Here is a 26514-nt window from a genome sequence, read left to right on the forward strand (position 1 = left end):
ACACTTGTGATGATGTGTAGCAAATGTCGTCAGACGTTCAGCCTATTTCACCATGTTCTACCTCACTCTGACGGCATATTTTGACGGCTTACCACACTTCTTCACTGTTCTTCCTGACGCCTTTTTCTGGTAGATTACCACATCTCTGACGGCTTACTTATTTTGTTCATCTTTCCTAGATTTTCCTCCCATCCTTGCTACAACTACAATATCACAAGAAAATGATCAAAAACAACCAAAAGTTGCTTAAGACTTCACAATTATTTAGAGTTAAAAGCCTCAAATGTGTTAGCATCTGCTCACACATCAATTTACTGGACAGAATGCCCATCTCTATCTCTCAAAACTGACACGTGTGAGAAATTCTGCTACCTTGGGATTCACATCCGCTATTTGATTGAAATGGTTTAAAAACTCCTCTCTAATATATGCTTTAGCTGCTCTATAAAAAAGGGTGACGACCCTTTCATTGTGGTAGTTGTTTCGAATGTTCTCTCCAAGATGCCTGATGCAATAATCAAAGTAAGCTGAAGTGAAGAAAAGTGAACTCATCTTTGGAATACTTGGATGCCTATCTGTTACAAAACACAACTCTTCGGTATCTTCGATGCAGTGTCACAGTTGTTAAAAAAAAATTCATAAGAGACATCACATTCCTTGTCCGCTACACAAAAAACGACAGGAAAGATGTTATTCTCCGCATCCTACGCCACCGCCGCTAGCAGAAATTTATTATACCTGCTCCCCAAGAAGGTACCATCGACGACTTTGCCTTTTCTCAAATGTCAAAAACCTTGAATCCAAGCACCATAGGATACAAAAAATTACTTGAACCTTCCGTTTTCATCCAAATGCAATGTCGTCTTACTTTCGAGATTTGTGAACTCAATCATGTAACGGTAAGCATCCAAGACTTCATACCCATGCTCGAATGTCCCCCTAACCAGGTCCTTGGCAATCCCCATGGCCGTATATACCTTCCAATAACTGACCAGGATACCCAAATCCATAAGGAGTTGATTGTCTATAAGCCTTGTTGAAAGGTCTTTGCCATTGGAGAAACTACTCCTGAAATATTCACCGAGGACCTTTGTCGTGGCATGAGGATTTTAGTCCGAGATGTGCTCTAAACCACATTTGTGATGCTTTTCAAGTTTATGAATGATGAATCTGTCAGAACTTGCGTACTTCACCGCTCTCAACCACCACTTGCAGTTTGAATTAGCACATTTGAAGCAATAGACACTGCTCGAATTAATCATCTTCTGTATTCTGAAATCTTTTTTCAAGCAAGAAATAGACAAAGTGTTAGATAGTTCATTCTTGTCCTTGAATGACAGTCCAATAAAAAAGCCAGTCCCGTCGTCTTAAAGATTTCCAAATTGTGTCGATTGAGAAGAACTGCATATCATATTAGTCGTATCAACGGGCGTAGGTGTTTGATCATCATATGGAATATTCATGTCTAGATCATCCAACCTATCATCAAAGAATTATTTTTCTTTTTCTTTTTTTTTTCTTCTTCTTCTTCTTCTTCTTCTTCTAGGTTCTGGTTCTCATTCTCTCTCGTCTTTTCAACCATGTACACCCTTAACACAGACCTGGTTGAATCACTTAGATAAGAACGCAACCGAACCTGATCGGTAATCTTGAAAGAAAGTACCCTCTAATTTTCAAAGGAGCTATGCATATAGCTGATGGCGAATTCTTTCGATTGACAATTCAGTCCACAAAAGCTGATGATTAAATTCACAAAATCATCATACGAAACATCACTTTGGACTGTCATAGCTATCGTCTCTAGCATTTCACCCTCCTTCCAACGCCATGACAATCCACCCCTATTGTTATTAATCCATCTATTAGTGGTGCCTAAATAAAGTCATTTGTTAAAAAAAGTTGATAGTGATTTCATAGTGCCGTGAATGAATCCCAACAGATGTGTTATTTGTTGCAACAGGTAAATGATGAGTCACAACAGATTCTTAACTGTTGGGATTCATGTTATGATCTTGCATATCTATTGCAACGGATGAAACGCATGTTAGAATTATGTGACAACTAAATCACCTTTGTAGCTGATTCCAACAGATGAGTGACAGTTGCAACAGATAACTAACTTGTTGTGATAGATGACTTATCTATTGTAACAGGTTATTAATCTGTTGTAACCTATGTTGGAATCGTGTTCAGGTTTTGTTGCAACAGGTAAATAATCTATTGCAATAGATATGTCAAATGTTGCAACAGATGACCCATCTGTTCAAACATGAATCCAACATATCAGTCTTCCATTGAAACAAATGTCTCATCTATCGCAACAAATGATTTATCTATTTAAACAGATGGATCTTATTTTGGATTCATGATTGGGTTCTATCCATTGTTGGAAAACAACAACACAATAGTAGTTACCCAGAAGACAAATTCAACTAAAAATCATAACCTATGAAGTAATGCCAAAGTGGAAAGTGATGTTAGAAACAAAATTTGACCTAAGAAATTGGTCAAATAGCAACAGTAGCGGTAACAACAACAACAACAAATGGTCAACAAGAACAAGATGAAGACGATAATAAAGTAGAAGATGATGATAATGAGGCAAAAGATGATGAGTGAAGCAGTAGCAACAATGAACAACAAAAATCGCTAAGAGAGAGAAAACAACAATGGGTGAGAAGAGAGAGAAAGATGCCTTTTTTCCCTCCATTTGCTGTTATATAGGCTAACATTTGGATCAAAGTATAAATTTTAAAACTTATGGGTTATTTTCAAACTTCTCCAACTTTCTTAATCCATAATAAAGTAATTGTTACCTCCACCTAATAATTAAGACTTGTGTCACCTACAACTCATTTTAAAACTCTTTTGTCACCTGTGGCCCAATCCCCCCGAGTAACATCAATTCTTGAGGTGTTCGAAAGTAATTAAGTTATTAGCTGGATTATTGAGTTTTAATAGAATTAAGCTTGATAATGGTCAAATTCGATCCAGATGATCCCGAATTAGTATTTTTGTGATTCCAATAGTGTTGGAACATACTTTTTAGTCAATTTAATTATTTAAATGATTTTTTATGGAATTCTAAACAAATATTGAGGAATTACTAAAAGTTTGGGTATTAGATAATTTTAGGTAGAAGAAGTGGGTCAAAACTACTCTATTTTCTTCTTATATAACCCATGTTAAAATTAGTAGAAGTCAGTAGTGGAGAAGCAAAGAGAAAAACAAAAAAAAAAAAAGAGGCGACAAAGTGCATCAAGTAAATTGAAGATTTTGGCTTCAGGTAATAATTTTTGAAAGTCCTAATCTCGTTTCTTGTTTCACGTGAGAGGCTAAAAGGGGTAGTATTTGTTCTCTTTTGTTGATATCAGTTTCTTGTGGGGTAGAAATCAAAGAAACTGTCAAAATAACATAAAATAAAATACAGAAGAAAAAAAAAAGAGAGGAAGAAATCAAGTTAGTGATGTGCTGGAAGTTGAATATTAAAGTGGATGGATTGAATAATGTTGGAAAGTAATTGAAAAGATTCTCTTATTATAATATAATGATTACAGGTGATCATTATGTATAAATTTTTCTAACGGAAAAAATAATTTAAACAAATCATTGGCCAATAATGATGAGACAATGATGATAACTAAATTGCAGAATAATTATTGGTTTGTTGCGCGACTTGGTTTTAAACTGAGGGTTTTCAATCACACCCGATATGTGTTTAATTTATTAATTTGGTTGTAAGTTTAGGGTTTTTAGAGAAAATAATTTATAAAACAGATGTCATTATTAGATTCATATTTTTACGAGGATTATATATTGAAACAGATTTCGAACGTTCTGAAACTTTGAGAAAGGGCAAGGCGCTTGCGGACCGACTATATTCGGATTCATTGGTTGAGGTAGGTTATGATTTAATTGGAGTTTAGACTCGACTTAATTGTGTGTATGCTCCTAAATTGGATACTTGTGGATTGGTATTCGTACATGTTTGAAATTGATGAAGTTTGGATTGTTGATTCATGTATAAATGTTTATTGAAAATTGACTGAATGAAATTGTCTTATGACTTTAAGTGTACTTGTAAACTTGATATATTGTGTTGTATAATGTAAGGTTGTGTAAATTGATATTGATAATACTTATTTATATTTATGTTGGATCGGGTATCATGCCGGTACGTTTACATTTATGTTGGATCGGGTACTACGCCGGTACGTTTACATTTATGTTGGATCGGGTACTATGCCGGTACGTTTATATTTATGTTGGATCGGGTACCACACCGATACGTTTATATTTATGTTGGATCGGGTACCACGCCGGTACGGTACATGAACATAGACTGACTGTTCCCTGCAGCGTGCACGTCATGACTATTTGGGCAAAAATAAGTCCCATAGCATGTGTGTACATACTTGTGTTGATTCTGTGGATGTTTACCGTATGATTGATACTCTTGATAGTTACGTGGTTTGTTTGTGAGCGCTGTTGACCTGTTATTGGTGTATTGTTGGTCCAATGAGAATTTGTTATTTGATGATGTCTGTCTACTTGTTTTTCTAATTATTTTGTGTGCATCCTATTAAGTTGAGTTGGCCTATGATGCCTACCAGTACATAGTGGTTTGTACTGATATTACCCTGTACTCTTCTTTTGTTGAGTGCAGAAAGTGTTCCAGAGGCTCAGACACGACCTCAACTCTAGAGTTGACAACAGATCTTGATTCGAAGGGTGCACACTCCGTCTTCAGGCTGCCACGGGTCATCTTAGTTGTTATTGTCCATCTTTCGGGCAATGAAACACTCCTAATTTACTTTATTTGGAAATCTCTTTTGACATGATTTTGTTAGTAGTTCTTGTACGATGACTTTCGGATCTTGAGTATTTTAATAAGTATTTTATTTGACTTCCATATTAATAACGATTAATCCTGAACTATTATTATTATGTTGATTTTATGATATCATCATCTTAATATTGACTAAGTGATTGGGTAAAGATTCGATTTAGATGGTTCTCCCACAGAAAGATTAGAGTGGGTGCCACTCATGGTCTTTTGGGTCGTGAGAGTGCACCTGCATTTAGTAACCAATTGATGGGAAATAGAAAGATTCTTTTTTTGAGAAGGTAACATGGAAATAGAAAGATCTTTATCTCTAGGTGTAGATTGAAAAATGTAAATGCAGGATGGAGAAGACAGCAGGGAGAACTGGGAACTATAAGTCTATACTTATTCATTTTTTTAACATTCAAAAGGAAAACTTTACAGAGGTAAAACATTTGTAAGTAGAAAAAGAACATTGGAGAATTGGAGAGCTTAGACTAGCAGTAAAGCTACCTTTTTTTTTATGTTTAAAAAAAGCAGCAATGGAGGTTCTATTATACCAGGTTGTCTATAGTATTTTGACATGACTTCTCTGTTTCTGTTATTTCTTTTTCTATACTGCTTTGGACTGTTTTTTCCTTAAGCTGAGGATCTATTGAAAACGGCCTTTCTGCCTCCAATGTAAGGGCAAAGTTTGGGTACACCCTCCCCTCCCCCGACCACATTTTGTAAGATTACACCAGGTACGTTGTTATAATTGAGAAGTTCTATTTAGAACCACGAATTTATCCAGCTTAAGGACGATACATAGAAACAAGTAAATTGTGTCATCTTTTTACCTTGTGGAGAATAACTCCAAAGGAGGATGACAGAGAACAGCTACAATGCAGCAACATCTGCATGCTAAAGCTTTAAAAAAAAAGGAAAGAGAGAATCAAATCTTCATATCACAATGAAGAATATAACATGGAAAGGCATAAATCTGCAGCACCTTTATTCCAAAAGCTAAAAATCATGAAGTATATAAAACCAAAGAGGTAAAACCTTAAAAGTGATCACCTTATAGCTAGCTTCTCATTTATGCTTCATTGTCACACCAGTGCTCCTACTATAAATTGTATTTAATCAAGCAAATTTTGTTTATCATAAGAAACACCAAATTAAACTTCATTTTCTAAAGTGTTAGTGAAGAGTGACTTGGAACTTCTAAAGTTTTGTGGAAGTCAGTGACTTCCGATTTTGATATCCTCTTATACCTAATATATTGGTGTTGTAGTATATTGGGTTCTTGTTTATTGAGTGTTGACAGGGTTGGATTTAAGGATTGCTCCTAGTTCAGAGACCGAATTTTTAGTGTAAAAATGGTTAGAGATTGCTTGGCTGGCTTTGGTTTATTGAGAGCTGGTCATGGTCTAGGTGGGCTGTGACAGTATGTTGTTGTTGTTGTGTCCTGTTTAGTGTTTGGTAATACATTTGCTGCATTATGTCATGATTGAAGTTTAGAGGGCAGTGTGCATCTACATATAAAAAGCTGTTGTACAGTGAAAAGTAGGTTTTTCCTTCATCGTTGTTTTACACATTCCCTTCTCTCTTTTCAGATTTTCTCCTTCACTTCTTTCACTGCCTCTCATCCATTGCACTTCCCTGTGTTGTTATTTTCTGTTGCTCTATTTGATGGAAAACAAGTCACTTTGTGATGATAACATGGAGGAGGAGGAAGCAGAGTATGTATTGCTTGATCTGGATGGCATTTCTTCCGAAGTTCACATTCCCCCAAATGCACCATATGTTCTCTCGGTATGATCCAAGTTTACTTTTCTGTGTAATTGTTTTCATGTTCTTATAGATTCAGAACTGAGTGATATCCCTTTCGACCTTTCCTTTTATTTCTTGACTTGTTAGGTACTCAAATGTTTTCTAGTTGTTTTATAATTCTATGCAACGGTATTGTTCGTTCGGCTTCTTTAAAAATATTACAATTGCTTTGTTTATTCAATTTTGTTAAATTTTTTCACAGGGTCTTGACACATTGAACCCCATTTTGATCATTGATGGCAAAATCAAGCTGGTGAGTTGATGGTTTCGAGGCTTGTTCAAGTGCACTACTTTTGTGAATTTTATAGTCGTGTTTTCAATATTCTTATATAGTTATTTGTATCTCCTTAGTCACAGTATCCATTAGTATGGTAATATTCATATGAAGTTATACATCTCCTTTATGACAGTAATTTTTACAGTAGTCAAACTGCTTGATCCCCACTGACACCCTTACGCTCCAATAGTGCATCACACTTACAGCAGTGAACATTACAGATTGTGTCCATTCAACCCTCTTATTTCTGGCAAGTTCGTTTGTGGAGATCTTTCTAGAGCGAAGGAGCTGAAGAAGGGAAAACATATAAGAAATAATGGAGAGTGGGTATAACAATTTGGTTGTAAAACCAAAAAGTTTTATCTTTTGTTTATTCCCATACGCATATGAGTGACCATCAGGCAATTAAGTTGACTAACATATTTTCTGTGCAACTATTTATTCCATTTTCTCCTTGCGATTACAGTACTGAACTTTTCTCTATTTGTGTTCATTTCAACTGCTGTTTATTTCTGTTTTGCAGATTGGAGAGTATGATGAGACTATTGGGACATGCCTTGTTTTTAACGAAAGTGGTAAGCCATGCCGCTCCTCTTCTAGCACATATTATATATAGATAGAACAAGAGAAGGCATGAGATACTTCTCTGACTACTTTAATCTTAGCTTAAACGCTGGTGGTGGTGTTCCAAAACCTCAACATATTCCCTCCGTCTCATCCCCCTCACCCTCACCCCTACCCCCACCCCCCCCAAAAAAAAAGTAATAATAATTACAACAGGGAGTTCGACATTGCTTTTTAGGCGCATAGTGGACTCTGAGAAGCAGGAAGTCTGTCTTCTTTAGGTTCATATAAATGGACTATGTTCTTTTTGGAGCTTGTCCTTTGTCATAGAAATGCAATGAGCTTTCGATTTCTGCAGGAAATGTAGAGTCCCTGACTCCTTGGCACAAAGTCTTTTTTTTCTTTTTGTGTGTGTGTTTTAGAACTTATATCCATTTATTTCTAGTTTCATGCTTTTCTTATATAAGTTAGATGAAAGATAAGAAGAAAAAATATTCGAATCAATTTGGACTTTTATTGTCAAGCAAAATTTCTTGCAGATGTTGTAACACCTCGAATATGTGAAATCATTAAAAGGTTTGTTAAAGACTAGGATTAGACGAATTTGGAGTAGGAAAGATTCTGAAGAGCAGAATGAGCTTATTTTTGTTTTTAGTAATCCATAGACTTAAGGTGGTATGTGAGATAGACTTGATGGATTCACTACGTGAGTGTAAAAGGAGGTGCTTTTTACGAAAGACTTAGATAGTTACACGAAGACAATTTTATCGGTTACATAAAGCCTTTCCTTCTTCTGTATTTTATTGTGTCCCTCTGATTTGATTTTAAATTTTAATTACCATACTAATTTATTTCTCCAAACTCAAAAGAATTCAATAATCAGAGTACCGGGAAAAAGAGCAAATATAAAAAGATTAAGTGTGCAAAAAGATAAATAAACTAAAGTTAGAGGAGCTTAATGTAATTTTCAGAACAAAATCACAACTATAAATCCCGCTGACATTCTGCGTTCGTTAATATTAAAACTAAAGCCCTATTGTTAAATTTTCATAATCTAAATGGCGAAGAACAAAAAGCGCAAAAAACGCGGCCGTAGCTCCGCCACTACACGGCGGCTGAAGATGTATAATAATAGGCCTAAGGGCAAAATACTGAAGCATGAATATCAATCAAAGCATCTTCCGTCAACAAGGATACAGCCAGATCCCCGCTGGTTCAGTATGTTACCTCCGTCTCATATTAGTTGATAACTTTTTCTCTACACATTCAAGTTTTATGAATGTATGTCGAATAAAGTTTATGATAGTTTATCTAACCATAGTGTCCGGATCAGCTTTCACGCGCCTTGACTAAATCCTCGAGATACCTACTAGGAGATATAAGCAAAGGAGTTACCACTTATCAGGTTGTATTGTGCAAGCTGATGAAGATGAAGTTGCTAACTATTGCCTTGACGTTTGGTACTGAAGTTAGTCATTGTAGTCTGGGACAACCTTAACTAACTTTCAAATAAATATTAGAGGTGGAAGGAGTATTAGTTAATTAATGAGATACGGAGGGAGTAGATTGCAAATAATGAAGGGCCAAGATTAAAAGTATTTAATGAAGATTGGACTGCTGGCATGATGTGGGCAAATCCTCAAATACATGCTGGAGGAGAGAGAAAGCACGTTGAAAATCTGATCTGGATCTGTGAGCTTCATCCATGGCCATCCTAGCTCACGTTTAGTTTAATTTTTGTTATTTTAGCTCGATTGTGTTGTTTTTCCATTTTACAGTTAATAGAAAATTGTCCCAAAAAATATTCCTTGTGTTTCGAGTTACTGTTGGATTGAGTTTTGTAGTCAGCTCATAACAATTGGTATCAGAGCCATTGCTTCCACAACTGCTGGTGTTTTCATCATGGCTGAAGGCACCCGTATGCGTGTCATGGATGAAAAGTTAGCTCAGCATGATGAATTATTGCTCGAGCTTCGAGCTGGACAGCAAACTCTCACTGCTACCCAAACTAGTATTTAGGGTACGTTGGAGCTCCTTTTGGAGCGACTCAATGCTATGAAGCATGGTCCTCCGGGAGGACATGATAATCCTGCAAGGGGAGATGGGATCCTTCCTCTTCCAGTTTAGGATGGTCGACCTGCTAGGCTAAATCAGGTTCATGTTCCTGGTTTTGATGGTTCTAATCCGGAGGTTTGGGTTCAAAAATACGAAAGCTACTTCAATTTATATCGAATTGTTGATGCTCAGAAGGTAGAAGGTGCAGCCCTGTACTTAAATGGTGATGCAGAGATCTGGTACAATTCCTTAGTGTTAAGTCGAGGTCCAATCTCTTGGGAGGAATTGAAGAAAGAGATATGTGAAAGGTTTGGGGATGTTCTAATGAATGATGTCGTTGAAGAGTTTAACAAGCTTGTACAAACGGGTAGTGTTGAAGATTATTTGCGTAAGTTTGAAAATCTTAAGGCACAAATGATCATGAGGAATCTGACATTAAACGAATCCCACTTCCTGTCTAGTTTCATCGGAGGCCTTAAAAGGAAATTAAATTTTCGGTTAAGATGTTCAAGCCCACTACACTGAGTGTTGCTATTCATCAAGCTCGAATGTAGGATAAAGCAATTGAGGCTGCCTTGAAGAAGACTAGAGTACCTCCCAAACTTACTGGTGGTGCCCTTGCTGTTGGTAGCTCTGTGTTACCTAAGCTTGGATCCTCCCCTATAGCTCAGAAATCTACACCCCTTAGACTTAGCCCGGAAGTGTATAAACATAGGAATGCTAATCACTTGTGTTTTCGATGTGGTGAGAAGTATAACCCAGGTTATGTATGCAAATTGAAGCAGTTGCACTGCATTTCTGGAAGCCTTGAGGAGTTACCCTTGAGTCCTGAAGATCCATAAGAGGTTGAGATTGAGGTGGACGATGGGAATCGTGTTGATATTCCTGAGGCTGTGTGTCTTAGTGCCTTATCTGATAGTTGTAGTGGGGTTAATACGATATTAGTGGCTAGTTAGGTAAAGAAGAGAACCCTCTTAATCCTAGTTGACTCCGGGAGTACACACGGTTTCATCAATGAATTAACTGTGGTGGAAACTGGCTATCAGTCTAGTTATGCCCAACCCATCAGAGTGACTGTTGCTGATGGCAACTATGTGTTTTGCAGTTCAATGTGCCCTCAATTCACCTGGAAGATGGGGGGAAAACTTTTGTAGAAGACCTCAGAATTCTCAAACTAGGTGGTTGTGACATTATATTAGGCAATGACTGGATGAAGAAGCATAACCCGACCAAGTTTGATCATGAAAAACAATGTGTAACCATTGGTAGAAAGGGTCACAAGGTGATTATGAGAGCAATACTTGAAAAGGGGCAAATTAATATGATTTCTGGTTGTGCTATGAGCAGGCTATTTACTAAGGGACAAACCCCTATGGCTCATTTATTCCTTATTCAAGCTACTGAGGTTGTAGACATTGATAGAGTGGAGGCATCCATCCAAGAGGTACTCACTCAGTACAGTGATGTATTTACAGAACCTAAATCCTTACCTCCTACAAGGTCCCTTGATCACACGATCCCATTAAAGTCGGGCACTTCGCCAGTGTCTCTTAGACCCTATAAATATAACTACTACCAGAAGGAAGAATTAGAGAAGCAAGTACAAGAGATACTCAGTAATGACATTAAACAACATAGTCAATCTCCTTTTTCTTCACCCGCCCTGTTGGTTAAAAAGAAAGATGATACTTGGAGGTTTTGTGTAGATTATAGGGGCTTGAATGAGATCACAATCAAAGATAAATATCCTATACCAATAGTAGATGATTTGCTAGATGAATTGCAAGGGTCTGTTATTTTTTCAAAGGTGGATTTGAGAGCCGGATACCATCAAATCAGGATGAAGCCTGAAGATGTGTTTAAAACTGCATTTAGAACTCACATGGGCCATTACGAGTTCAAGGTGATGCCCTTTGGACTCACAAATGCACCTGCAACTTTGCAAGCATTGATGAACCAGGTATTTCAACCTCTACTCAGGAAGTTTGTCTTGGTATTTTTTGATGACATATTAGTATATAGTAAATCTCTGACTGACCATGTAGACCATATAAAAGCTGTGTTTGAAGTACTGAGAGAACAATCCTTGTATGCCAAGAGGTCTAAGTGTTCTTTTGGATAGTCACAAGTAGAGTATATTGGTCATATTATCACTGCCGCAGGGGTGTCTACTGATCCCAGTAAAGTTCAGTCCATGAGAGATGGGCCAACCCCTACCACGTTAAGAGCACTTAGAGGGTTTTTGGGGCTTACAGGCTATTACAGGAAGTATGTCTATAATTATGGAGTCATTTGCAGACCTCCAACAGAATTATTGAAGAAAGATTCCTTCAAGTGGAGTAAGGAAGTTAATCATGCATTTTTAGCCTTAAAACAAGCTATGTCTACCCTTGTTTTGGCTTTACCTGACTATACTAAGGAGTTCATTGTAGAAACTGATGCTAGCTTGACAGGAATTGGTGTTGTTCTCATGCAAGGGACTATACCAATAGCATATTTCAGTAAAGTATTAGCTCCTAAACATAGGGGAAAGTCCATTTATAAGAAGGAGTACATGGCTCTCCTTAATGTAGTAGATAAATTGAGGCATTATCTTCAGTATAAACACTTTGTGGTCAGAACTGACCATCATAGCCTAAAGTACCTACTTGAGCAGAAGATTACTACTGCATTACAACAAAAGAGGCTAACTAAATTGCTTGGCCTAGACTATTAGGTGCAATACAAAAGAGGTGTTGAGAACAAGGTAGCAGATGCTCTATCTAGGCAATTTGAAGATAAAGATGAGAAGATGGTAACTACAACTGCTTGTGTGTCAGCTATAAGTGTTGTGGTACCTACTTGGGTGCAAGAAATTCATAAGAGCTATGATGGGGATGCTGCAACAACTGAACTTATAACTGAATTTTCAGTTGATCATCTTGGACCTCACCTATTCTATTATTATTCTGGAATACTAAGGAGAAAGGGCAAGGTTTATATTGGTAACTCTAGTGCATTAAGAGAACAACTCATCACCACCTTTCATGATTCTCCGGTTTAGGGTCATTCAGGATAAATGGGCACTTATAAGAGGTTGACACAAATGTTTTATTGGCCTGGTATGAGACAGATGGTCATACAATATGTAGAGTCCTGTGATGTGTGTCAAAGGAGTAAAGAAGAGAATGTGCCCTATCCAGGGTTATTACAACCCCTTCCCATTTCGGATCAAGCCTGGAGACATGTAAGTATGGATTTTATAGAAGGTTTGCCCAAGTCTGGAGGCAAAGATGTTATTCTGGTAGTAGTGGATAGGAGGACCAAATTCGCTCATTTCATGCCCTTGTCAGACCTTTTCACAGCCAGCAATGTAGCAGCTAAGTTTTTCACCATATATACACTCTTCATGGACTGCCTGAATCAATAGTATTTAATAAAGATAGTATATTTTTTAGCAACTTTTGGCAAAACTTATTCAGATTATTAGGCACTCAGCTTCACTTCAGCACTGCCTATCACCCCCAAAGTGATGGACAAACTGAGAGAGTTAATAAGTGCATTAAAAATTACCTCAGGTGCATGACCTCTCATAGACCTACTCAGTGGAAACAATGGCTACCTCTCTCTGAATGGTGGTATAACACAAATTTTCACACTAATATTCAATGTACCCCCTTTGAGGCATTGTATGGGTACACCCCTCCCCACTTGGCTATTGGTTCGATACAGGACACCACAGTACCTACTGTAGAAGATATGATTATGAAGAGACAACAGTTTCAACAACTTCTCCTTGACCATTTGTTGAAAGTCAAGAGAGGATGAAACTGTATGCTGATCAGAGAAGGACTGAAAGAGAATTCAGGTTGGTGATTTTGTATTTCTCAAACTCCAACCATACAGACAGACATCAATAGTACTCAGAAGGAACCTCAAGCTTAGCTCCAAGTACTATGGTCCTTTTAAGGTGATTGAAAGAGTGGGTCAGGTAGCCTACAAGTTGGACCTTCCAATTGATTCCAAGGTTCATCCCGTGTTCCATGTGTTGCTTCTCAAGAGGAAGGTTGGGAATAGAGTAATGGTGCAGTCTACTTTGCCTACCACTAGTGCAGATGGACAATTCCTTGTTAAGCCGTTTCACATTTTGCAGAGGCAATTGGTTCGAGATGGTAATGTAGCTGGAGTGTGAGTTTTGGTACAGTGGTCAAATCTTCCACCTGAAGAAGCAACTTGGGAGGATTATGCATTTTTGAAAGCCAAGTTTCTGGATTTTGACACCCATCTTTGAGGTCAAGGATGTTTTTCAAGGGGCAGGGTGTAACAACCTTAACTAACTTTCAAATAAATATTAGAGGTGGAAGGAGTATTAGTTAATTAATGAGATACGTAGGGAGTAGATTGCAAATAATAAAGGGCCAAGATTAAAAGTAGTTAATGAAGATTGGACGGCTGGGATGATGTGGGCAAATCCTCAAATACATGTTGGAGGAGAGAGAAAAGCACATTGAAAATCTGATCTGGATCTGTGAGCTTCATCCATGGCCATCCTAGCTCACGTTTAGTTTAATTTTTGTTATTTTAGCTCGATTGTGTTGGTTTTCCATTTTACAGTTAATAGAAAATTGTCCCCAAAAATATTCCTTGTGTTTCGAGTTACTGTTGGATTGAGTTTTGTAGTCAGTTCATAACATAGTCTGCTCAAAGTGATAGATTGAGATGATCCTCAGGTTTAAGCAGGATACCGACATAGGAATTTAGAACACCTATGTGTTGGTAAACGAAAACCACCTCGACCGGATTAGAGTAAACAACACAATGTCGAATCAGGCTGCCCTTTGCCTTGAAAGAATTCACATGTGAACGCCAGCTTTCCCAAAATAAGGGGAGATCTGCTGCTTAATCTGCGTTATGAGCCACATTTGTTGTGTGTCGAGGAAGATCATTATTGCATGAAGGCTTACTATTAAGGAGCCAGCATTCCTCTCTTACTATCTTTCATGCCTTCCCTTGTTACAATGAGTGAAATGTAAGAGAAGAAGTCAACGTTCCTCTCTTACATGTCCTCATGTATAACAATGGAAAGAATCACCTAGTATTTTTTTTCTCTGCTAGGATTTGAACCTAAGACCTCAGGTTCTCAACCCACCTCATTGACCATTAGGCCACACCCTTGGGGGCTCGGGGATGGGCTCTATATAGTTTATGATATGGTATTTAGTTTAAAATATAAAATTTGGTTGAATTAACGCTATTAATGAGAAGTGTTCAATAATTGGGTCACAAGAGCAGGGTTTATTGATGTTTAAATCTAGCTGAAAAAACTTTGATTTCTTATTGTTCAATTGCTAGATGTGATGGATCAACTTGCTCGTAATAGATACTCTGTTTCGTTTATGAAAGAATTATATGAAACGCTTGAATGTTCTTTTAGTCAAGTATTTAACAATATGAAACGTGATACGAGACGTATATGATGCAAATATTAATGACTCTACTGTTTTGATTTCCCAGTACATCCTATGGGATAAAACTGGTTAATGTAATAGCTTAGGAGTTTATATATATATTAGCATGTGCCACTTAGAAAACATATGTAACATCTGAATTTGATATGATTTTCGAATTCTACAGTCAATACTCGGGTGATTAGTCAGTAGAAATTGGAATCCATTAGAGAAGAGATCCAGGATCGGCTTTCCAGCAACTACAGTGTTATATTGAACAAGAAGAATTTGCCCATGTCCCTTGTGTATGAGCACCAATAAGGTATACATGGCGTCTTTTCCTTGAGCTTGTTGTTTAAGGGCTTGGTTTGTTTGTCTACTTGTGTTTTTCTAATACTCTCTCAGGATGGAGGCACATCTATCTAATGACACCGCTTCATCGCAATAGTTCCCTAAATATATATACACATGCACATAGAGCATGCCAAAATATTCACTTAATAAATGGAAACGAACAAGATTTGACAAATATTACTTTTTATTATATTTGGTAAGGTTTCATTTCCTGAAAAGGAGGTTGGAGGGCAAGGACAGATCCATCATTAAGACAATATGTTATCTAAACCTAAATTTTGACGCAAAGTATGAACTCATGTGTACAAGTTCACTAAAATTACAATTCTAGTAGATATGAATACATACTTTAACATATAATGAGTTAGTGCTAAAATATTAGAGGTTTGACCCGTAGAGATTAAATCATCTGCCTCCGTCGGATGTTCGATTCTTGGTATGTTGTTAGCTTTGTCAAACTAATTTAATTAGAGATCATAGAGAGTTGAATGCTTGACCTATCCAATGAATAAAATGATTAAATCGAATAAGTTATTTCAACACTACTGAATTTCAGAATCATAAATTTGACAAAACGAAAAATCAATTTCTGGGATTTTGCAAATTTTGGATGTGTTAGTTTGGTGTTGTTTCTTTCCTCAACTTTTTATCTCTATCGTCTTCAATTTATGTATTATATTCATTTCTCTAAATGTCGACACTGTTGTTCCTCTTTATGTTTACTACCCTCGTCTTCTGTTGTCTTTGTGAAGAAAGGAAAAGCTCATCATCTTGACAGTGAGCCTGAGCCTTTTGCTGATGCTTTAGGACCTAAAAAAAAGAGAAAACACCCAAAACATTTTAATTCATTAGCCAAAAAGGCACCCAAACCATTTTGATTCATTAGCCAAAAAGGCCGACACATTATGAAATAAGACTGTTATTTCTAGATATGCATTCTTATACCGATCAAAAGAATTGTTTCCACCTTCTTGATATGCTCTTTTAGGAATTAGATGGAAACTTTCTAAGAGTGCAAAATGTTTGAATCCATCGTTATTATATCATCTAGTAAATAATTTTTTATTTTTTTCAAGATGTCCCTCCACGGTTCATAAAAAGACAGACCATCTAATTCCAACAATTGCTCCCAAGAGTCTGAGTTCTTTCAAGGATCATGAGAGAGGGAAGCCAAAATAAGATTAGATAACTCAGTTTTTTAGTTAATTTTAGTAACCTGGTAGTTAAGTTCTGAACTGTGCTGCTAGAATAGCGATTAGTCACCGTTGCTGCTGGTTCTGGACTTAGAGGAAACAACTCCGCGATGAGTTGGTTCTTTTCATTCATTTATTGGTTAACATTTACTTTCCAGAAGTTCTTTTGGCGTTTGATATATATAACGGAATCTTCTGATAAAAAATGATGGCAGGATCAGGATCATTTGTGTACATTCATTCTTATCTCCAACTTGGCGACATAAACGCCCGAGGGAACAACAACAACAACAACACACCCAGTATATTCCCACCAAGTGGGATCTGGGGAGGGTAAGAGCACACAGTCCCCGGGGAAGATAAGTGAATTTAGCAAACATTTACACATGTCTAGTTGGTCGTCAAAAACTTGATCAATTTGGTTATTTTTTGCCACTAAATATGTGTTGCAATGCCACATTCATGTTATGTAAATCGTGTGACACTGTCTTCTGTTTAGACAATAGCTACAATCTTTTCTTTTCTTTTTTCTGGTAATAATGAAAGTTTCATAGAAATTAAAGGGAGCCCAGTAGTACAGGTACATGTTTTCAGTTTATCAACCGGGGTTGATTTGAAACATTTGATAAGTGTGATCTACCCTACTATTAGAACTAGATCTAACACTTCTTTGAACAGTAGTTCCTATCGTGTCTGTCCATAGAGCTTTACGGGCACACACTGGAGGAACTTTAAAAATTCTTGCTTCATCAAAAAACGTTGAGTTTGCTCCCATTTTTGCTAGTGAATCAGCCACCATATTGGCTTCCCTAAAGCATTGGTGTATGACTGGAATCCCCAACCTTTTTAACCTGCACCTGCAATCATGAAGAATACCATCGTAGATTTCATAATTTTCTTTAAGCATCCTTATTATTCCCTGGGAATCGCTGTTGATTTGAGTAGGTATTAATTGATGACTTTCAATGATTTTTAATCCTTCATTCAAAGCAAGTAATTCCATAAGATTGTTGGTTCCAATAAGAAAGATTTTTGAATATCCTAGCAGCCAGTCACCTTTGTGGTTTCGAATTACCCCACCAATACCCCCCTTCCTAGGATTACCTAAGCAAGATCCATCAATATTCAACTTAAAGGTTTCGTGTTTTGGAGGGATCCAATTGATATTGATAGTGGTTAAGGTATGAGGGAGCCTACCATCAGAGTGTATGTGGGAGAACTCAATAGCTTGTGTAAATGCGTCTTTGAAGGAAGCATTATATATTTGGCCAGTGAAGTTGTTAGTATTCCTAGTTGTCCAAATTGTCCATAAACAATAAGGAAGTATTTCCGCCCAGAGAAAAAGTTTGTCAAACTTCTGGTTTCGAACATTCTTCCAATTAGTAAGGCAGTTCAAAGAAGAAAAGTCAATGCGCTTAAGCTTAGAGGGTTGAGTGGCTTTGGCACTGAGATCTCTCCAAAGCTGCTTAGCGTCGATACAATCAAAGAAGATATGATTTAAGTTCTCCTCTTCCTGGGGACATTTTTATAGAATTTGCTGCTGGAGATTTCTATTTTTGAGAGATGAGAGTTGGAAGAAAGTTTGTTATGAAAGAATTTCCAAAGGAAAAACTTAATTTTATTGGGGATATGGATCTTCCAGAACCCAGACCAAGTATTGCCCCTTTGAGTATGTTTTTCCAACTGAGAAACATGATTGTAGGCACTACCAGTAGAGAATTTCCCACTACCAGTAAGTCTCCAAAGGGGAGTGTCTATAGGCCTTTTGGTATTGGGGGAAAAAGTGTTAACAATGAGCTGCTTGGTCTCGAATGAAAGGTTAATGGAAAGATTGTCAAAATTCCAAGATGAGTTGGTCCAGACCTCAGCAAGTTTGAGATCTTCATCATTTTTATTAAGGGGGCCTTGAATGGTATTCCTAAGGAGAGTGTTATTTAGTAGCCATCTGTCCAGCCATAATCTAACATGATGACCATCCTTCACACTCCAAGTGCTTGCTTCAGTGCAAGTCTGCCAAGCCTTCGCTAGACTGATCCAGGTCCTAGATCCTGATGTAGGTTGAATGGTTCCAATGGAGTTGTATTTGTTGGTTAAGACCCTAGTCCAAAGAGTTGTTGGTTGATGAGTAAACCTCTAAGCTAGACTCATGAGCAAAGCCTTGTTCTTAAACTTAGCTTTTTGGATGCCCAAACCCCCCTCAATTTTTGGTCTAATGATTGTATCCCAAGAAATTAAATGCAGTTTCCTCTTGTCAGAGGTGGAACCCCAGATAAATTCTCTTAGGATCTAGTCAATGGCCTTAAGAATTTGTCTAGAAAGTTGAATAAATTGCATGATATGGTTGGGGATGCTTCCTAAAGAAGTCTTAGCAAGAATAGTTCTTCCTTCCATATTGAGTAATGTAGCTTTCCAGCCACTGAGCTTCTGCCTAAGATTGTCAAGGATAGAGTTGTAATCCTTAATAAGTAGTTTTTGGTGGAAAAACGGAAACCTAGATACCTAGCAAAGTCTTGTGAAGGATTGATTTTGAGGTTTTGAGCCAGGAGCAGCCTCTCATCATGGTTGCAATTATTAGAAAAAATGATCTTGGATTTGGAGATGTTGATCTTTTGACCTGAATATTGACTGAAACTGTTTAGGGTATTTATGATAGTATGACAATTTTTTCCATCAGCTCTAGCAAAAAGGGTAAGATCATCAGCAAAGAAGAGATGAGAGATTCTAGGGCCTTTCCTGCTAATAGAGATGGGATTCCAGTTAAGAGTATCCACCTCATAATCAATCCTTCTAGAGAGTAGCTCCATGCACATGATAAAAAGGTAAGGTGAGAGGGGTTCCCCTTGCCTAATCCCTTTTGTAGGCTTGAAGAAGTTAGTCCTACTCCCATTTATAAGTATGGAGATACTGGAAGTGTAGATGCAAGACATAATGAGCTTAATAATTTTGTCAGGGATATCGAAAAAGAATAGAGCTTGCCTGATGAAGGACCATTCAATTCTGTCAAAAGCCTTTTCAAGATCAATTTTTAAGATCCTGTTGGATTTTTTCCCTCTCATTTTAGCAACGTGGGTGATGTATTCCTGGACAATGATAGTATTATCAGCAGCACGTCTATTGGACAGAAAACTAAATTGAGTATGACTGATCAGAGTAGGAAGATGTTGCTTCAAACGATGAGTTATGATTTTGGTAATGATCTTATACTGAGTATTACACAACCCAATAGGTTTGAAGTTCCTGAGGTTAATGGCATTCCTACACTTAGGGATTAAACAAAGGTAGGTATTGTTCACAGCCTCCTCCATAGTGGCTTTATGAAAGATTTGTCTGCAAAAATTGACAACAGCTGGGCCAATGATATCCCAGTACCTTTGATAAAGTAGGGGATGAATACCATCAGGGCCAAGAGCTTTGTCGGGCTTAAAAGAAAAAAAATAGCAGATTTAATCTCAGTAATTTCAGGAATGGCCTCAAGTCTGGAGTGGTCCTTTTTGCAGATGGATCCTATAGAGGATGGGTTTAGTTGGAAACCCAAAGGAGCAACATGATGCTCAGTAGAATAAATATTGTTGTAGTATTGAAATATAGAATTCTTAATATCCTCTTCAGAGTAGTTCCAATTCCTAGAATTATCCCTAAGAGAATTGATTCTATTCCTTCTTCTCCTATTTAGAGTAGAGGTGTGGAAGAATCTGGTATTGCAATCTCCTTCAGCAAGCCAGCTTATCCTGGATTTGAGTCTCCAAAACTCTTGTTTTTGTTAAAGGATTAAGCTATAATCCCTAACCAAGGTGTGCTCTAGTTCTTGGAGGAAAAAACTATGAGGGTAAGCTCTAGATTTTTGAATACCCTTAATTCTAGCAAGAAGGTTCCTTTTTTTGTGGAGGATGTTTCCAAAAATATCTCTATTCCATCTGGTAATCTGTTCTTGGAAGTGTGCTATAGCTTGAGTAAGATTTAAGGTTGAAGAGTCAAAAGATTGCTTAACCATATCAAGAAAAAAAGGGTGAGAGCACCAGATTGTTTCCATTCTGAAAGGCTTGACACTGATAGAAAGTTTTCTTTTGAGACAAATCAGTAAGTGGGAGTGATCCAAATGAGTCCTAGGGAGATAAGTAACAGAAGCTTCAGGGAAAAGATCAATCCAAGCCTGATTTGCAAAGCATCTATCTAGTCTTTCAAGAATAAGGGAGCTTCTATTCCTATACCTTTTATTAGTCCATGTAAACTTGCTTCCTCTAAATCCTAAGTTAATGAGGTTACTTTGGTTGATGCAGTCCCAGAAGTGGGATGCTTTGCTGGAATTAAAATTGTTTCCTCCAAATTTCTCAGAGGAAGACAGAATCTCATTGAAGTCCCCACCCACCAACCAGGCTTTTTGAAGGTCATTATTAATGGTATCAGAAAGGTTTGTAAGTTGATTCCAAAGAACTTTTCTATCTTGGAAGTGGTTACTAGCATAGATAGCACCGAAGTACCAATAAGAAGGAGGGTTGCTAACCTGAATAGTTACATAGATACCTTGAGGAGAGATGTTGATGTCGTTAATACTGATATTATGATCATTCCACATAATAACCAGACCCCCTGATGTCCTCACAGCAGGATATTGAATTTTGTTTGAGAACCCCAAGTCCTCAACAAGCTTATTATGATCCCCCATCCTGTTTTCAAGGAGTGCCAGGATAATGGGCTTGTGCATCTCTATCATAGCTTTGCAATGCCTCTTGAATTCAGCATTGTTGGCCCCCCTAGTGTTCCAAATGATGCAATTCATCATTGTCATGGTTGGTATGTCCCATTCCAGGATATCCATTAGGATCTCCTTTCCCCTCCCCATTACAGAATTTTGCCTCTTTCTCTTCTTGGATAGAGATGACATTTTGGTCTTGTAATAAGCGTCTGTCACTGGACATAGGGGAACTATCTCTAGGTTCATCTTGTTTATCTCTTTGGGAATAAGGAGAATTGAAATCTTGCCTGTTACCTCTTCGAATGTGAGATGGACTGGCCTTTCTAGGGTTATGGCTTTTATTTTTGGAACTTTCAGAGTTTGCAGTATTCCCTCTAGTTCCATATTTCCTTCTCTTAGTGCTTCCAGCTTTTTTTCCCTTTCCCAGTTTAAGGGTGGATTCAGGGGAGGCCCTGGAGGTGTCAGGGCTATCTGTCCCTCCCCAGATACATTCACAAAAGGAGGGACTTGTTCCAGCAGTTCCCTCATTTTGGGAGGAAAGAAGGGTAGAGTCTGACTCATGGCAATTATTTTTGCATTCATCAAGTGTGGAGTTGGAGGGATTGGATTTGGTTGATTGGTTAGGTTCATAAGGGCTGTCATCCATATGTTCTGACCATATGATTTGAGCCCGTGATTTATCCCGTCTATGATTAACTGGGCTAGGTAATGGTGATTCTGAATGAGGATTTGGAAGTGAAACCCTTCCCAGGTCAAGTTGAGAGGTACCACTTGTTCTAGTAGGCCCATCTCCAGCCAAGATGTTGGTTGGTAGTTTAATAGTAGTGGTGAATGTTATGAGGTTCTGGTTGGAGTTGTTGAGGAGGCTTGTTGGAATCCTCATTATTTTTCTTCTCCAAAGTCGTGAGAAGAGGAATGGAGTTATGGTTGTTGTGTTGGTAATTAGTGTTAGAAGGAAGATGAATAGGGGAGTATCCTGAGTGTCTCCTTCCTCAGTCATTTCAATATCTTCGATTTGACTGTTAGCAGTGATTTTCTTAGTTGGGTTAGGAGCCATTGGTGGAGTATTGCAGGAAGAAGAGGGTTCCGAATTTCTAGGTTTGGAGACTTTTTGGGTGAGTGATGAGACCTCAGCATTGGGATTAGCATTACTATCCTTTTTAGTTCCTAAAGAAATATTAGTCAAGGAAACCTTATGCTGGTTATTGGGACTTCGGGTTCCCTTGGACTGGGCCTCAAAAGTGGGCTTAGGAGTTGGGCTAACCAAATCTTTTCCTTTGTTATTCTGTTGAGGATAATTATTCTTGGCCCATTTATCATTTTGGCCCGCTTGGTAATTAGGCCGACCCTGACCTGGAGAAAGCATCTGAAGTGGTGCTTTGCCCTCTTTGCCTCCACTGATTCTAGATGTGGACATTGAGGGTCCGGTCCGGTCATCGTGAGGGTTAGAAGATTTACCTGGAACTGCCTTAGTTATGTGACCGGTCATCGTGAGGGTTAGAAGATTTACCTGGAACTGCCTTAGTTATGTGATTTCTAGTGTAGTTTGTCTTGTAACTTTTCCCTCGTTTGAAGATAACCGTTTGCCATTCTTGTATGCGTTGTTCTGATTCTTTTGGGTACTCCGGTGACTGTTCATTTTGAGTTTCTGGTAACGGTAGCTTGATTTTGCATCCTATAGTTGTATGGCCGAGACAGCTACAAACTTTGCAGAGGAAACCCTCTCCTTCGTATTGGATTTGTTGGAGATGGTCCCCTATGAGTATTGATGTTAGCAATGGCGTCTCGAGTGGGATCTGGACACATACTCGTGCATAACGTCCTCTTAAGGTAGAGGATGTGCATGCGTCAACTTTGACCAGAGTTCCAAGCATTTTTCCTATGCGTTCCAAAATTCCCAATTCATAGAATTTCGTAGGCATATGGGGCAGACGAATCCAGATTGCAGTACTTTGAATTCTTGATTTTGTTGGTAGTAAATTGGACTCCCAAATTCACACGGAAAGGTAGGAACCTGCAATGAACCAGGGACCTTGTTGTAGAGCTCTTTTTTGGTATTCTTCACTAGCAAACTTCACTGTAAAGAATTCTTTACCCAGATCTATAAGAGCAAAGCTTTCCTGAATCTTCCATAGATCAGTCAATTTAGTCTTAAGATATTGATGGTTGAATTTTCTACCCACCGCTTTGATAATGACTGAGAATCTCCATGGTTCGTAGATCCTTTGCCTATCTTCCGTGGAGAGTTTTATTTTCCCATTTGTATCTTTTGGTGGTTCTTAGAGTGAGCCTAACTGGCAAGAGAAGGAGTAATCCATGGAAGTGTGATTGTTTCCTTTCACCATATCCTTGTATGATACTTTGTTAGTAGAGTCGATAGCCATTTGGTTATCAGTTTTATCCGGTGGTTCGGGGGGGTTATGGTGTTCTTGGGGAAGTTCGCTCATTGCTAGGAGTTTTAAAACTTCACTTCAGTAACGTTTCTTGCTACAATCTATTATTGGAAAAGGCATAATATATAATGTGCTCTTTAATTTGGCCTGCGTTGTTCAATTTTGAATATGCAAAAGTAGATACTTAAATTATGATAAAATTGAATATGTGCCGGTCATTCTACATGACAAAAAGTGTGAGATTTTAAAAACATCACCACATTGCTACTATAGATGGAAAGCGGTTTAGAAAGCTAATATATATATATTCGTAATTTAACTTAAAAAATAACTCAAACTGAGCCATGAACACGTTATCTATAATTTGTTGAGATTTTAAAAATATCACTACATTGCAACTGTAAACGGAAAGGTTTTGGAAAAGCTAATACATAATTATATTCGTAATGTAACAAAAAGAACAACTCAAATTGAACCATGAACACACTATCTATAATTTGCTAATTTTTACTGCTTTATTTATTTCTACAAACTTGAAAAGCTCCGGAGCAAACAACAGCATACTCAATGTATTCCCACAACATTTATTTCTACAAACTCGAAAAGCTCCAGAGCAACAACAACAAGAGCAGCATACCCACTGTATTCCCACAACGTAGTATCTCTCTGAAGAGGGTAAAGTGTACGCACTCCATACCACTATCTAATTGAAATAGAAAGGTTATTTTCGAAAGACTCTATCTCAGAACAAGAAACAATATAAACGAAAAGTCCAAAGATATATATATATATATATATATATATATATGCTTTGAAAAATAACTTTTTTATTAAAATCATGTTCAAACTTTTAAAAAATACAAATTCTACTATATGATATTCTACTTAAGAAAATGATTGAATACTTCTTTTAAGTTTTGTATAAATAGTTCACAATACTCATAATTAAAATTTCTCTTAATAATCTCCAAATGTTATCATAAGTTACAAAACAAAAAATATATGAACTATTAACTATGTAATTCTAACACTCTGCAATTAAAGAGAAAATGAATATTTATGTGTACTAACAATTTGAATATCAACATGATAGAGAAAAATAAACACTGTGAAGAACACTAAAAACTTTATCGATCTCCTCATAAAGATATAAACTTCATCAGAATTTTAAGACGAATAGTTAGAGCTTAAAATACAAAATTTAAAAAATAAAAAACTAAAAACTTCATCGATCTCTTCATGAAAATATGAACTTCATCAGAATTCTAAGATGAATAGCTAAAGCTTAAATTACAAAATTTAAAATAAAAGTTGAATACCGTATTTCTGATTGAAGAAATGAATGATGTTATGTCCATATTATCAATATTTGTTGCATTAACAAACTTCTTGAAAATTTTATACAATAAAAATAGAAATTACTAACACAAAATTAAACAAATTAGACACATGATAAAACACACACACACCAAAAAAAAAAGAATAGTAATATTTAGAGATTAAAAACATAATTTGACATCCATCCATTACCTATAAATAAAGATTCAATGTGAATTTGTGAGAATAGAATAAGTGTGGGAGGTGAAAAGATTGTAACTTACATGAATTATAACATTCTTTAAAATTCAAGAAATACATTAAAATATGTTTAAGAGAATTTAAAAGGTATCTTTGGTGAGGTAGCTTTTGAATTTTTTAATACATGATATATTAATTTAAATGAATAAAAACTTAAAAAAAAAAAAAAAAAAAGGAGATAATAGATAAATTGGATTTAGGAATGGAGGTCATATAGAGATGCCACATCACCCTCTCTATGACCTTCCTTTATATGATATGTATGTTGTAATAATGTAGGATTGATTCTTTACCAAATTACTTGCTAATTGCTTGAACAATATAATGCATCTTCCTCGAGATATTTTAATAGAAATTCTATCAAGCTCTTGTTCGTTTAAGGTGTTCTTCAAGTGGTTTAATTGTTTAACAAAGTGATGTCCAATTCCAGAACAAACAAACACCTCAAAATCAGTTGTAGCAGTAGGGATTTGTAGTCCAAAAGAGTGGCTGCTAATTAAGTTTTGTTTTATTTCTTGTGTTCATAACAACGCAATGGCCTGGAGGCTGCCTAGCAAAAGCAAAATTAGTTCCACATATATCCCTGGCTGTCAATGCTTTGGGTATTGTTCTTCATCTGTTAGATTAGATATACATACATCTTTGGAACCCTACTACCAATGAGTTAACTTTGAAATTCTTCATCACTTTATCATTCAAGTGAGGCACCATATCACAAACTCCCGCCAATGATGATTATGTAGTTGTAAGAGTGATCACCCCGGTCGATCGTCAGAGTATTCCATGTGGGTTCGAGGCGGAGCCAACCCGTTTGTCCAAATCCCCTTCCAACAGAAAATACACTATTTATATATGATTAAAATTATTTTTTATGTGGTTATAATAGGTGTTGAACCTCGTTCAGCTTAGTTTTATTTGAATATTGAAATCCCTACTTGAAATTCTAATTCCGCCTCTGAGTTCAAGTCTACTCTTTGAAAAATTGTACTATATAAACATGTATATATATATGATGTATATCTATGTATTAGAGTTATATATACATTTATATACATTGTTTATTGGCTTAAGTCATCAATAAAACCCTAAATTTGCTTCAAAATTTCACTTGAACGCCTCAACTAAAACTTGTACATATCAGACCCTTAACCCACCCGAAATTTGAACCACTTGAGCATTTTTTAAATCAATCAGCTAAAGGCATGAAATGTGTGCAGCACACTTATGATGACGTGGCAAAATAATAAATAAAATGGTGACATTTGGCGTTAAATTCAAAAATAGTTAAAAAGTATTTCTTAACTAGCTAAATTATAATTAAAAAATAATTTAACTTTTTTT

The 26514-nt window shown here is 36.9% G+C and overlaps 2 protein-coding genes across 8 annotated transcripts in view; one reads left to right on the forward strand and one right to left on the reverse strand.

Moving 5' to 3' along the window:
• The first annotated feature begins 3133 nt into the window (after nucleotides 1-3133).
• LOC107861597 (general transcription factor 3C polypeptide 6) overlaps nucleotides 3134-26514 on the forward strand; it is a 31814-nt gene continuing 8433 nt past the window's right edge. For 2 of the 7 annotated variants that reach the window (XM_047410233.1, XM_047410234.1), the window contains exons 1-7: nucleotides 3134-3286; nucleotides 3826-3899; nucleotides 4667-4845; nucleotides 6424-6622; nucleotides 6843-6893; nucleotides 7441-7492; nucleotides 15150-15284. In XM_047410233.1, the coding sequence (XP_047266189.1) occupies nucleotides 4838-4845; nucleotides 6424-6622; nucleotides 6843-6893; nucleotides 7441-7492; nucleotides 15150-15175 (336 nt within the window). In that variant the 5' untranslated portion in view covers nucleotides 3134-3286; nucleotides 3826-3899; nucleotides 4667-4837 and the 3' untranslated portion in view covers nucleotides 15176-15284. Of the gene's footprint in view, nucleotides 3287-3324; nucleotides 3558-3825; nucleotides 3900-4666; nucleotides 4846-6423; nucleotides 6623-6842; nucleotides 6894-7440; nucleotides 7493-15149; nucleotides 15285-16068; nucleotides 16627-16724; nucleotides 17035-26514 lie in introns of those variants that run through there. The other 5 variants (XM_047410230.1, XM_047410231.1, XM_016706886.2 and 2 more) reach the window with 5 other exon arrangements.
• LOC124896924 lies at nucleotides 21261-24365 on the reverse strand. Its single transcript, XM_047408815.1, has 2 exons — nucleotides 22713-24365; nucleotides 21261-22660 (listed from the first exon to the last, which is right to left on the reverse strand). Exons 1-2 carry the CDS (start codon nucleotides 23122-23124, stop codon nucleotides 21261-21263), a joined length of 1812 nt encoding a protein of 603 aa, XP_047264771.1. The 5' UTR covers nucleotides 23125-24365.

Source organism: Capsicum annuum, chromosome 3 (assembly GCF_002878395.1).
Source record: "Capsicum annuum cultivar UCD-10X-F1 chromosome 3, UCD10Xv1.1, whole genome shotgun sequence".
In the NCBI taxonomy this organism is placed as follows: Eukaryota; Viridiplantae; Streptophyta; class Magnoliopsida; order Solanales; family Solanaceae; genus Capsicum; species Capsicum annuum.

Coding starts and splice junctions, on each gene's coding strand:
- LOC124896924 (XM_047408815.1), bottom strand. CDS start 23,124: ATGCCTACGAAATTCTATGAATTGGGAATTTTGGAACGCATAGGAAAA. Junction 22,661..22,712: donor CATAACTAAGGCAGTTCCAG/GTAAATCTTCTA, acceptor AGGCAGTTCCAG/GTAAATCTTCTAACCCTCAC.